General features: G+C 45.4%; 1 protein-coding gene across 2 annotated transcripts in view; it reads left to right on the top strand.

Moving 5' to 3' along the window:
• The first annotated feature begins 382 nt into the window (after positions 1-382).
• The window catches only part of PRKCE (protein kinase C epsilon), a 535,976-nt gene continuing 522,582 nt past the window's right edge, over positions 383-13,776 (top strand). Inside the window, exon 1 of one of the 2 annotated variants that reach the window (XM_012450580.2) lies at positions 383-1,362. In XM_012450580.2, coding sequence (XP_012306003.1) covers positions 1,015-1,362 — 348 coding nt within the window. In that variant the 5' untranslated portion in view covers positions 383-1,014. The remainder of the gene's footprint in view (positions 1,363-13,776) is intronic. The other variant, XM_012450582.2, reaches the window with a different exon arrangement.

Here is a 13,776-nt window from a genome sequence, read left to right on the forward strand (position 1 = left end):
CACACACACACTGACGTCTTTTGCGCATTTCCTGCATTAGAGGGAGGGAGACTCGCTCGCACACCGACGGAGGGAGAGGAGACCGCGGGGGAGCGCGGGCTGGCGGGCGGCGAGCGAGCAGCAGCCCAGAGCGGGGACGCGGGGAGCGCGGCGGGCGGGCGCCGGCGCCCAGGAGGTGGGGCCGCGCCGAGTCGCAGTCCCGGCCCCGCCGCCGCGCTGCGCACCGCCCGGTGCCGGCCTGCGCCCCGAGCCGGATCGGCGGCCGCCCGGACTCCCGAGCCCGCGCGGATGTGAGATTCCGGGCTCCTGGCGCCTCCCGATCGCCGGCTCCGGCGCGGCGCTGCTTCGCCCAGGAGGCGGCGGCCCCAGCTGGCCGTGGGGCTTGTGGATTTTTAAAAATTTGGCTCCGAGGAGGACCATTTCCTCTCGACATGCATCCCTCCGGATAGACTGAACATCCCTCGGTCCACCCCCCGCCCCGTGCGGTCAGAGGCAGGCGCTGGGTGTGCGAAGAGGATCCGGGTTGAAATCTGCGCCCCCGGTTCTCGTCCCCGCCCCGTCCCACCGCCCCATCCCCCTCCCGGAGTCGAAATTTCCCGGGATTATGTTTCGGAAAGGTAGGTAAGCGCCGGGCGCGGCGCCCGCTTTCCCGCAGCCCGGAGCCGGAGAGCCAGCGAGGCGGCGAGGCAGCCCCCGCGGCTTGCAGCGGAGCCGACAGCTCGTCTTCTCTTCTGGAGGTGCAGCTGGTGGTCGGGGGGAGAGACTTGCTCCAAGCACGGACGTCCCCCAGCTCTCCCCCTCCCTGTTTTCCGTTAGGAACCCGGCGAGGAAATACATGCACTGGCTGAGAATCGCCCGCGCCAGGGCGCAACGCCACAAGGTGTAGGGAGTGTGTGGGGTGGGGCGAAAGGGGACCCAAGAGTCCCCGTGGCTCGGAGCGCCGGGGCCGTCTGTTCTTCATTCCTGCCCTCGGGGCAGACGGAGTGACCCCGGTCCCCACTCTCCGCCCCGACCATGGTAGTGTTCAATGGCCTTCTTAAGATCAAAATCTGCGAGGCCGTGAGCTTGAAGCCCACTGCCTGGTCGCTGCGCCATGCGGTGGGACCCCGGCCACAGACTTTCCTTCTGGACCCTTACATTGCCCTCAATGTGGACGACTCGCGCATCGGCCAAACGGCCACCAAACAGAAAACCAACAGCCCGGCCTGGCACGACGAGTTCGTCACTGATGTGTGCAACGGGCGCAAGATCGAGCTGGCTGTCTTTCACGATGCCCCCATCGGCTACGACGACTTCGTGGCCAACTGCACCATCCAGTTTGAGGAGCTGCTGCAGAACGGGAGCCGCCACTTCGAGGACTGGGTGAGTCCGGGGCCTCCCCGTCGGTCCGGGAACCCGGTTGTGGGGTCCCGGGGAAAGATTCGCTGGCCTTGATCGTAGGGCTTCGGGACTCAGTGACGACTGGGGGGTGTGTATGCCTGTAGGTCTCAGTTTCCTTGGGGAGGTACACTTCACTTCGTAGTTGGGGAGAAACAGGCATCGAGGAGGAAGATGAGACTTGGAAAGAGGATGTGGCCCTCTGCCCCCTCTGTGCCCTCCAGATGGTGGTGCTGCGGGAGGTTTCCAAACTGGGAGAGCCTGGGCCGCTGGTGCTGAAGGTTGGCCGAGGACCCGGCTTTCTTCCGCAGGCGCGTGGTGGGCTGGCTGTGTGTGATTGTGTGTGGGTGGGTCCCTCCGTCCTTGGAAAGGCACGTGGAGCCTTTTGACTGAAGGCTTCTTGCACGTCCTGGCTTTGTCCTGCTTAGCCGAGTGAGGAGTTGCTTTATTTTTCCCTCCCGGAGGAAGCTGGTGTGTTTGTATTCTTCTGCATGGCGGTTAGCTCATCTTCTGACATACAAGTAGAAAAATAGTGTCCTCCTTCAGGATGTCCCCTCTACGGTCCCAGAAACATCAGCCGAGCTTGTTTTGTCCAATTCATTGCCCCATCCATGCAGGATGAATGTTGCATTTGAAGAAGGGTTCTGCTTGTGGGTAATTGGAAGTCAGTGCTTTGCATCTTATTTAAAGTTATATTGTTTCTCTGTTTTGATTGTTAAGATACTGTGCAATAAAAAACGATTTCTGAGTCTGAGATTGAGTAAATTGTTAATTGATTTCATTGTTAAACTATTAAGGATTTGGAAATAGGCCTTGTCTCAATGTACTATAAACCAAATGCATCCAACCTTGGCACTTGGACAAGCAGAGAGAAGCAAATCTTCGTTTTGTTTTGTTTTGTTTTGTTTTTTCTCTTCTTGGAAGGAAGGTGTTAATTTAGGACATGGATTTCTGTGTTTTCAGGTTTGTGACATGTTCCCACCAAGAGCAAGTGCAAGTGTTCCTCTGGATGTATATGTTTTCAGGGTTCTTTGGTCTACACAAAAAGTGAGAGATCTCTCTAAGCCTCAAAAGTGGTATAGAGCAATTGCTTTTTATTGAAAACCAGATAACTTCATGGATCTCCTAGAGGTCAGAAGTTGCACATGAATCACTTTGGCATATCACCTTACATATTTTTTTCAAGGACACGGAGTTTTAGGGAGAAATAGGAGAGAGCCTTTTGTTTTTATGCTCAGGGCTGTGATGTAGTCTGCCTGAAACCATGGTTACGGTCTCACAGGGAAGCTCCAACAAGCCACATGCGTAGAACTCTAGATTTGTGGTTTGCACTTTGGAAAGCAGGCAAACCTTTATGGAATCCCAAAGAACTCCATGGCATTCCGTTCTATTCACAGATGTCCCTCATCTCTGCTTCCCTAAGCCCCCACAGCAGAGCTCCCACTCATTCCCCATTTCCTTTCCATGCATGGCCTTTGGGCCCTTTCCTCAGGGAAGCAGTGCATATGAGAGAGGGAGCAGAAGGGGTAACTAATTTCAGAGGCAGACCTCGACACTGAAAACCTGTGATTTTGGAGTTGTTGTTTTTGGACAGGAAAGGGACCGAAAAAACTTGACTCTGGTAGCTAAAGATGTGGGCTTTTTGCAGTGTATGCAGATGAGGGGCTTGGACAGGGGGGCAGAGAGCAGGGACAAGGAGTAGCAGGTCCGCATTTATCCAGAGAACAGATGTTGGTTGGAGGGAGAGTGTCTTCGTATCTCTGGTGATGCTTTGCTGGGCACACCCGAAACTCTGGGAGCTCCAGGACACGGTCCCCACCTTCATCACTCCTAGTGAAGCATGCAGTGGGAACCTGTTTGGTTATGATCCTCTAAGCTTCTCAAATTCATGTTGGATTTGGCTCTAGACCAGATCATCTAGTGCACAGGCAAGTTTTACAGACGAGGACATTGAGTTCCAGAGAAGCTAGGTAGAGAGCTAGGGTCACATGACAAGCAAAGGTGGGCTGGAAGTAGGGCCCTCACCTCCTATTGCCCACGGCTTGTCTGATGGGGAGCCCAGCCTGCCTATCTGGCCTCCCAGCCTGTTCTCCCTGCAGATCCATGTGCTGTGTCCTTGACACTTTTATTGTGCTTGATAACTTCATCTCTTTTGCCTTATGGCAAGTGTGAATTAGGTATGGCAGGTATTGGACAAACTAAAAACTTGAGATAGAGAAGCCCAAAGTCTCAAGGATGAATCAAGTGGTGGGGCAGGTTCAGAATGCTCATCTGTTTTCACTAGAGGATGCTGTGGCCACTCTGGTTCCTCCAGGTTGAAGGTGGGGATTCATTGGCAGGGGTGACTGCCTTTAGAAATGGAGACAATTTGCAGCTGGGCTAAGTTCACTTTTCCCAGTCTTAATATTCAGTGTAAACCCACGGGTTCATCACACCTTTAGGTAGAACCCCCTGGGTTCAGGTCTCTGCACTCCTTACCTGGCAGGAATGAAGAGACACACCCTTCTCAGGTGTGGCTAAGAGATCTGGCCTGAAGTAAGGGGATGTGGCTAGCATGAAGCAGCTGCTTCTCTCATTGCTGCGGAACACCGGATTCAACTGCACTTTGAATTCACTTGTATTCCTGGAGTTTCTATTTTGCATTCAGGTCCAACCAGGGAAGCTTAGCACTGTGGGCAATCCAGAGGAAAATGAGGCCCTGGGTCACTCTCAGGGGGCTCCATTTCACTAAGGAAATGACACCAAGTACTTACATATACATCAAGCTTGTCCAACCCATGGCCCGTGGGCCACAAGTGGCCCAGGATGGCTTTTGAATACTGCCAAACACAAATTTGTAAACTTTCTTAAAACATTGAGTTTTTTTTTTGCAATTTTTTTAGCTTATCAGTTATCGTTAGTGGTAGTGTATTTTATGTGTGTCCCAAGATGGTTCTTCCAGCGTGGCCCAGGGAAGCCAAAAGGCTGGACACTCCTGATATACACACTTAAGTAGCAATTAGGTTCCATACCAGTGGGTACCATGAGTATGTTAAGAGTTCAAAAAGGGAGTGGGCTAGGCACTGTGGCTGACGCTTGCAGTCCCAGCTACTCGGGAGGCGGAGCTGCTGGGAGGATCGTTTGAGCCCAGGAGTTCAAGATCAGCCTGGGCAACAAAGTAAGACTCCATAGCTAAAGAAAACTTAAAAATTAGCCAACTCTGCACCTGTGGTGTGGTGTGTGCCTGTAGTCTACTCTGGAGGCCGAAGCTGCAGGATAACTTGAGCCCAGGAGTTCAAAGCTGCAGTGAGCTATGATCTGACAAATCAGGCCACTGTATTTCAGCCTGGGTGACAGAGTGAGACCCTGTCTCTGAAAAAAAAAAAAAAAAGAAAGAAAAAAAAATGGCGTAGGGAGAACTGGAAGAATTCAGGAGGGCTTTTGGAAGGAGGCATGAATGAGCTGGGTGTGAAACAGTAGGTTACATTTAAAGAGGTATCTGCAAGAAGGAGCAGTGTTTCCTGGCATGACCACTGCAGGAATAAAGGCAGACAATCCTGTGGTCAGGGGTTGCAGAATGGATCAGCAGGGTGGAAACTGAGTGCACCTGTTGGTAAGGAGTGGGCAGGACAAGGTTTCCCAAATGTAAGACTTTTATCTGAGTACTACCTGTGCTTTTATTTACTTAATAGTTAAAAAATGGATTCTTTTATTTTCCACTTAGTCTTTTCTTAAGCCCCACTATTCATGAAATCACAGGTTTGGAGAGTATAGTTATAACTTTTCTTTGTTCACATTAAAATAAACAGGGCTCTACAATACAGAAACGAAGTTCATTCCAGGTGTCTTTGAGCTTCATTAGTGATGTGGGGCCCATACTTTTGAAACACTGGAGTGGGAGAAAATTTAGATAACTGAGGTAGATTCTAGAATGCGTAAAAGCGAAGCTGAGATAATTATTCTACAAATAATGAGAGACATTTCAGTTGTGATGACAAAGGGGGTTGCTTTAGAGAAAGCTCATTACAAAGAGAAGGAAAGATTTTGCTGATGCTTTGAAGTAAAATCTATTATAACATTATTGCTATAGCTGGGTTTTCCAAGAACCAGTTAATAACACTACTCAGACTTTCATGTATATGAGAATCACTAAGGGAAGGTGTTAAAAATATAGTTCCCCTGGTCCAACCTTGAGAGCTTTTGATGCTACTATTTGGAATAAGCTGGGACTCTACATTTTTAACCAGCTCTTCCAGAGATTCTGACCAGATCAGGCTTGCTTTGAGAAACACTGGGCTAGAATAGAAATTACAGGGCAGAGAGGGCTCCAGATAATTAATGGATCAATCATTCATGCATAGATATATCTTGAAATGTGACTGTAGAACTTTATAATTTTTAAAGAAAGATTTAGAAGAATAATTATGTGAACTAGAAGTATTGGGATTCATGTTACAAGCGGAGGCGGAGTGAATGCTGCATTGCATTTAGCACAGGGGTGAAAGGCAGGTGGGGCAAGGATTAGGGTTTTAAGGGCTGCGTGCAGGTGACAGCTGGCTGGCTTATTCACATTTTGGATTTTGCTCTTTCATTGCTTCAGTAGTCTTCACACTGAGCTCAGTTTCCTCTTTGTTCTACTGCCCTGCCTCTGATGACAACTTTGGTGAGCGCCATTCCCTTGCTGTATTCTGTAGAAGAGGCAGGCTTCATGATCAGACTGACCAACGTGGAGAAACCCTGTCTCTACTGAAAATACAAAATTAGCTGGCGTGGTGGCGCATGCCTGTAATACCAGCTACTCGGGAGGCTGAGGCAGGAGAATCTCTTGAACCTGGGAGGTGGAGGTTGTGGTGAGCTGAGATGGTGCCATTGCACTCAAGCCTGGGCAAGAAGAGTGAAATTTCATCTCAAAAAAAAAAAAAAAAAATGGGCAGGCACTCAGAATACAGAGGTACAGAAAGCCATCCTTTGAGAGGCGATTCCCCAGAGTGGTGAAGTCTGGGGCCAGATTGCTCCGGACTTGAATCCCACTTTTACCGCCTACCATCTTCAAGACCTTGTTAACCTTCTGTATTTCCATTTCTTCCCCTGTACAAAGTGGGGGATAATAAATATACCTCCCTATAATAAAATGGGGTGGTTGTGGAGATTAAAATGAGTTAATACGTGTACAGTTACAGTGCATAGACCAATGCCTGGTCCTTAGTAACTGCTCAATGCATGTCTACTACAATTATTATTATTATATCCCCCAAAATGAGCATGGAGCTGACCTAGAGAGAGTTTTTGACAGAATTGATTATTATATAGGCCCTCAGAAAGCTGGTTTCTGGATTCTCCAAAATAGCTCTCTTCAGTCTGGCCATCTCATTTGGCAATGAATGGGACACTACAAGTGTTGTTTCTGGTTTATATTTCCCAAGTAGCCTATCAGCAGAGCTTTGCAAAATGATGTTGCCACTGCTGACTCTGGGAGCTAGGCCTATACCCTGTTTGGACTCTGTAAGATAGGCCTATGCACCGTTTGGAGAGGTTAAGCTCTGAGGCCGTTCTCCCTTGGCCCACCAGAGTCACTTGGGGGAGATTCTTGCAACACAGATACCAGGGCACAGCCTCTAGCAGTGCTGATTCTGATGCCCTGAATGGAGCCTGAGTTAAGCAGGTCTGCTGAATGACCGCACTTTGATACATAGTGCCCTAGAGCACATCTCTATCTTCCCAACATTTGTAGGGAAAAATTTTTAAAAGGATTTCTGAAACCTCCATTATCATTTAAACACAGTGGGGTGGGAGGGGACTACTAAGGGGGTAAGGAGGTAGGGAAGGGCTGGCAATGGTCCATACCTCCTTTGTATGCCCCTTTACCCTGAATTCTTCCCCAGCAGATGAGGGTCCCTGGAGCTCTCCCTTTCCCCTACTCCTGTAATACCATGTAATACTGCTTTTGCTGGTACATAGTTGATTGTTTCACAAGTACCTGAAGGATTTGTCCTGACCCAGTGTGATCACAACCTCTTGGCATTGGGTCACTAGGGTTAAGGACCTGAGTTAGCCTCCAACTTCATGGACAGTCAAGGATTGTTTGTCCTGTTTCTTCTTCTTGGTGTCTTTGATCAGCAGCAGATTTAGTGAATATTTGAGACCCTGAATTCCCTAGCTCCTCAGTGGGCCCCTCTCCCTGGAATCAGTGAGTTCTAACTGTAAGTCGTCTCCACCACTCATTAGTTATGTGACTTTGGGCATGTGACTTAGGCTTTTTAAGCCCGTTTCTTCATCTGTAAAATGGAAATGTCATAGGTCTTGACTTTTAGGGTTGCTTTGAGAATTAAATAAGGAACCAGAAAGCTTGTAGCAGGTGGTCTGGGTATAATACATTTCAGCAACTTTATTAATATTTGAAGAGCCATGCGTGTATATTCATAGTTTTAGAATCTTAAATCAGAACATATGGTCCAGTGAAAGATATTTTTCTCCTTGATTTGTGAGTGTATTTATATGAAAAGTCTTACATAGTCTAAAAATAAATTTGATTTAGTTATACTTAACAAATTGCCCTTTTGAAAATAATAGAATTTCTTCAAATGAGATTGTTTTGGAAAGTCTAGAAACTGAGGCCATTGTAGACAAAGGTCAATTATTTATTGAAGCATGTGAGTAATTGGAAATGAGGATATTTGGGAGCTGGTGTTTTGGTTTTGCTGTGCCAATGTCATCTAGTTTCATAGATTTAAATACACTATCAACGCTGTTCACACTAAATTCCTAATTCCACCTCATACCTGACCCTGAACTCTAGAATTTATTTATGGGATTGCCTTCATGTCATCACCTTTCATTGTGTAAAGGGCATCTCAAACTCTATAGGCCTAATATTGTATACCTAATTTCCCCTCTTCCCAATCTAAGCCCTTCTTCCTTAGCTGAAGAAATGGCAACTCCAGCCTTCCAACTGCCCAGCCAAAAATCTTGAGGGGCCGTCCTTGACACCTCTTGTTCTCAGGTGACACCTCTCGTTCTCAGGTGCCCCATATCTTTTACATCAGCAACATCTGCTGTTTCTGCCTTCAAAATATATCCCAAATCAGATCCTTTTTATACCTCTGCTGACACCACTTGGGCCCTAGTCACTATTATCTCACACCTGAATTATTTCAACAGCCTTTGAATTGGTTCCACCTTGTCCCAGCTTCTCAGATCCTGTGTCTGCTCACGATACCTCAGTAAGATTATCCCTTACCATGATTTACAAGACCAACAAAGTCAGGCCTTCTGCTGTGACCTCTCCGACCCCGTCACCTGCTACTCTTCTCCTTGTTCGTTCGTCTCCAGCTATCCTAACCCACTTGACACCCCTTAAACGCACTTACCATGCTCCTGCCTTAGTCTTTACACTTGCCATCCCATCTTTCTAGAATGCTCCTTTCCCAGATGTCCACATAGCTCAAGTCTTCGCTCAGATGTTATGTTCTCAGTAAGGCCTTTTCTGGCAATCCTATCTAAAAGTTCACCCTCTTCTTTTATACTTTATATGCTCCTTTCCTGCTTTCTTATTTCTTTAGCTCTTATCTCTATCTTATATCCTAGTTTTCATATTAATCTTTGTTGTTTATCTCTAATACCAGAACACCAGACGCTGTATAAATGTTTACTGCTTTTTGTTTACTGCTATATCTTGGCACCCAAAACACTGCCTGGCACTTTGTTGAATGAATAAATGCATTTCTTGGCACATTGTTGAAGGAATGAATGAATGCACACAAAACAAGTGTGTATTTCTGTAGTACCTACTACGGTCTAGCACTATAGGTAGATATGGGGTTTGGTACAACAAAAGTTGGGTATGCATAATTCCTGCCTCAGAGGACCATGGCATCTTGATAGAAACCAGCTGAATGAATTTCTCAAACAATCCTGTATGGTTGAAAGAAGTGAGGAGGAGGAGGAAGGATATTTTATTTTATAAAAATCTGTGAGATCCTTGAAGATGTTCTTATGAGAGAATGCTATATTATTTCCATGTAGCAATTTGCATCAAGTTGAAGAATCTCCATCAAGTCTGAAGTTCCTAAAAGTAGGAATTTTCTACCCTCTGGGTGCCCAGGGCCCATGCCAGGTGCCGTGGTGAGGGGAGAAGCAAAAGGCCCACTTTCCCTCCATTTGCAGAGTTTAAATGAAGTTTAAATTCTTATCTGGGCTTTAGATGCAAAATCCTTTGTAGTTGGCAGCAGCAAGAAATGAAATTTCAAATTCCGGCGCCTGAATTCACAGAGCTATTGAAGCATGTTCAGACAAAGCTTCCAGGGGTTTCACTTGGGCTAAAAGAACTCCAGAGCAAGCCTGCAGTATTTTACATAAATAAAAGCTACACTTGGCAAAACACTGTATTTCTCTCCAAGTTCCTCCGGGTATATATGGGCTTGTTAAGTAATTGCAATCTATTATAATGCTAATCAGCTGGGCTTCACCTGTTTGAAATTTAGTTTTCTGGCAGAAACCATGTGAAGTGGCCAAAAGTCTGTACTGTGCTGGGAGAACTGGGAGGGCAGGAACATCGGTTCATTGTAACTCATTGACATCTAAACAAAATTGAAACTCCAGAGGAAATATAACTGAAATCTGTAATACTGTGCTGGGGAAGAAGAGGAGAAACAGAAGCCTGTCATAAAACCCAAATGCCGAAATGAGGATCTCCTCTCTCCCCACCCCTGTCCCCTCTACCTCCCCTTCAAGTCTCAAAGAGGTAGTTTTAAGCTAGTGAAAAGTCACCTTTATTTGCTAGCGAGGAGTAGACTCACTGAGCTCCTGACCCCAAGAGGTAGATAAGACTAAAAACGTAATCAAGCTCAGGAAGAGTTTTTTAAAATTTGAGTCAGTGTCTTGCTCTGTTGCCCAGGCTGGAGTGCAGTGGCGCGATCTTGGATCACTGCAACCTCTACCTCCCAGGTTCAAGAGATCCTCCCACCTCAGCCTCCCAGGTAGCTGGGATTACAAGCATGAGCCACCACACCCAATAAACTTATGTATTTTTAGTAGAGACGGAGTTTCACTGTGTTGGCCAGGCTGGTCTCAAACTCCTGACCTCAAGTGATCCGCCCACCTCAGCCTCCCAAAGTGCTGGGATTACAGAAGTGAGCCACTGCGCCTGGCTTCAAGAAGAGTTTTAAAAAATCATGATGAGTGAATCTAGAATTAATTATTGAGAAACAGATAGTCTTTGATTTTGCTTATGTCCTTCTTGAAAAGATTTGTTTGTTTTTTTCAGACTATGGCATCTTTTGTTGCCTGTCTTCTTTCCCCAGGCAGATATAAGCAACTCGTGATCAGGAAGTGTCCCCCTCTACCCCCCTTTAGCTCTCTGGGGTCTGTCTTGTAGAAGCTCAAATAGACAGCATTCTTTAATCAGACTGACTGAGTTTGTGCTCTTAGAAGTTCATCATTTGGTACAGTGCTGAGAAAGAAGGAATTCACAAAAGATTCAAAGCAGTGGGCAGAGTAGTGTATTCATTCATTGTTCTGGCCATCCTTTCATTCACTGAGCAAATATTTACTGAATACACCAGGCACTATGCCCACTACGTCAAGAGCTGGTCTTTGCTCTCAGAGAGCATATACTCTACTAGGAGACACAATGTTATTCAAAGAATAACATAAATATATAGTATGTAAAATTACAACTGAGAAGAACAGCTTACCACAATCTTTTCAGCACCTGGGGACACCCAGACCTCACCTCTTCAGGGCTGGATTGCCTAATACTTTTTTCTTTCTCTAGGAAATGTATTGAATGAGGGAGTCAAGTGACTCCTATTAATTCTCCAGCTGTGAAATCAGGAGTTAGGATAGTCTAGATGTTCTGTAAAGGGACCAGTTAACAGTGATCCTGACTCAGCTCTTCAGAACCTACATTCTGGGACTTGGCTACGCTTAACCTTCACAACTTGATAATATTTTGTCTTTATTATTCTCCATGAAGTTTATCCTTGTTTCCCCTGCAAAAGAGCCAGCTTCTGCTTTTTTCCCTCCTTGCCTTTCTTCATTGTGATCAAAGTCACAAAGCTATTTTTGATAGCTTGCTTCTTTATCTACCTTTGTTCAAGGCCCACAAAAACATAAATTTAATTCTTAAATGGAGCTCTCTCTCTGTACCATTAAGCCACTCAAAGATTACTCTGAAAACAAGTAAGCAAGCAAGCAGAATTCCTAGAATATAGGTGTATGAATCTGTCTCCCTACCTTCTACACTGATGCTTATCTCAACCAGTTTAGGTAGCTGAGAGAATCATCAATCAGCCATTTAAGAAGGAGCATATAATTGACCAGCGTTTGCCAGACTGACTTTCAAGGAGTAGGAATCTTATGATATTTTCAGGTCTCTGTGATCAAAGAGGTTGGGAAATGTTACAGAATCAAATGCACATTAGTGTATGAAAGACTCAAGATGGTCTATCACAAAGTGAGTTGTACACCTCTGTTTAACTGGGTATGTCCCCAAAATTTTTCATCATAGAATGCTCTTTTTTGGGAAACATTAAGAACTCATGTTTTGTGGACATATTTTGAAAAACATGATAATTAGAAAAAAGAAGAAATAGATTTTCTCAAGTGGGCCATTTGGAAGATCAAGATTAACACCCTTTTATAAAACAGTGAATTTGAAGAGCTGTGGGGATTCAAATGAGATGGGAATTAATGTGGGTTCTGCTAGCTGGCAGAGGCTTCTTGGTAATATTTTGAGCCAGGCCTTGAAGAAAATGGTAAAATCTAAATAGACAGGGAAGGGAGCCCCTGTAAATTGGAAGAAGAACATAGAAAATGTTGGACAGGCAGTTTTATAGTGTTTGGGGTTATGAGGGCAGTCAGGAGACCAGTTAAGATTAAAGTAGGAATGCAATCCAAAAAAAATTGCTTGATTAAAAAAACAAAAACAAACTATCCAAAGAAGGAGAACAGTAGATAGAATGGAGTTCATTCATTAATCTCTCCATTCATCTAGCTAGCCAGCCATTCAACAAATATATATTGAGTACTTTCTATGTTCTAGAAACTTTGCTTGGAGCAAAGTGTTGAACAAAATTACTCGTGATATATTGATGTTTTAATTATCCAGGAAATCTATGCTGACAATCTCACATGCTGCATTTCCAATTAATTTTCTTTTGTTTGTTTATTGATAGGTCTGATAGGGATGGAGAATAACTTTGTAGTATCCTTCATGCCATTGGATGGTGGTTTGTCCAAGTTCACGGATCTAAAACTAGTAGGATGGGCTTTGGAGTTAGTCCTGGCTTTGAATTCTAGTTTTATCAGTTTTGGCTGCATATTGGGCACATCATTTGCCCTATCTGTACCCATCTCCTCATCCATAAAATGGGAATAATAGCTACCTTATAGCAAGTTTTCCATCAACGATAACTACTTATTATTGGTAATTATCTGTGATTAATGTTTATTATTAGATGCAGGTAAAATTGTGCTTCTGTTTGGGGATTTTATTAGTAATAATCAACTGAAGGGTTGTCAGGAAAACCTTCTCCAGTCCTCATGTCTCTCCCTCTTGGAAATGAATGAGCAACGGGAGTTGAGTTTGCTGAATTCCAAGTGTGCAGAACTAGAACTAGAATTCCACACACTTGGTCCTTTTTTTTTTTTTTTTTTTTTGAGATGGAGTCTCACTCTGTTGCCCAGGCTGGAGTGCAGTGGTGCAATCTTGGCTCACTGCAACCTCTGCTTCCCGGGTTCAAGCTATTCTACTGCCTCAGCCTCCTAAGTAGCTAGGACTACAGGTGTGTGCCACCATGCCCAGGTAATTTTTGTATTTTCAGTAGAGACAGGGTTTCACCATGTTGGCCAGGATGGTCTTGATCTCTTGACTTTCTGATCTGCCTGTCTCAGCCTCCCAACGTGCTGGGATTACAGGCGTGGTCCTTTTTAAACAGCTCTGAGGGTGGGAGGTGAGGGGAACATGGATTACCTTCCCTTGGACTGGCTTCTGTCTTAGTGAATGGGTGTATCATTGCTCCCTCTTGCTTATTTGAAAAGCTGAGACATTGTTGCATTTTGACCTGAACATCCTCTGCATTAGCTTGTGGGCCTGGGCCTAGTGTGGTAACTGTGGCTTTTTTTTTTTTTTTTTTTTTTACATCCCATTTTCTGTGGTCCAGGTGTATGTCTCATTTCTCTGGGCAAAAGCATCCTGCTTCATTTTCCTACCCTGTGACTGTTACGTGTGCCCAACCTCTAATGCAATGCACACCTATTGCTCAGTTGTCCTGGGCCACATTTAGGGAGTGCATAAAGGTGCAAGAGAGCAAGGCTTTGCTTTTAAGCACAATGTTGGAATTGCTGAAGAATAACAAGAGTTGAAGCATATCTGGCCTTCTGCAAAGATTACTGTACTCTCAGTAAGCAACTATGCATTTA

The sequence above is a fragment of the Aotus nancymaae genome, unplaced genomic scaffold, assembly GCF_030222135.1.
Source record: "Aotus nancymaae isolate 86718 unplaced genomic scaffold, 86718_ANA_hifiasm-v0.15.2.pri h1tg000057l, whole genome shotgun sequence".
In the NCBI taxonomy this organism is placed as follows: Eukaryota; Metazoa; Chordata; class Mammalia; order Primates; family Aotidae; genus Aotus; species Aotus nancymaae.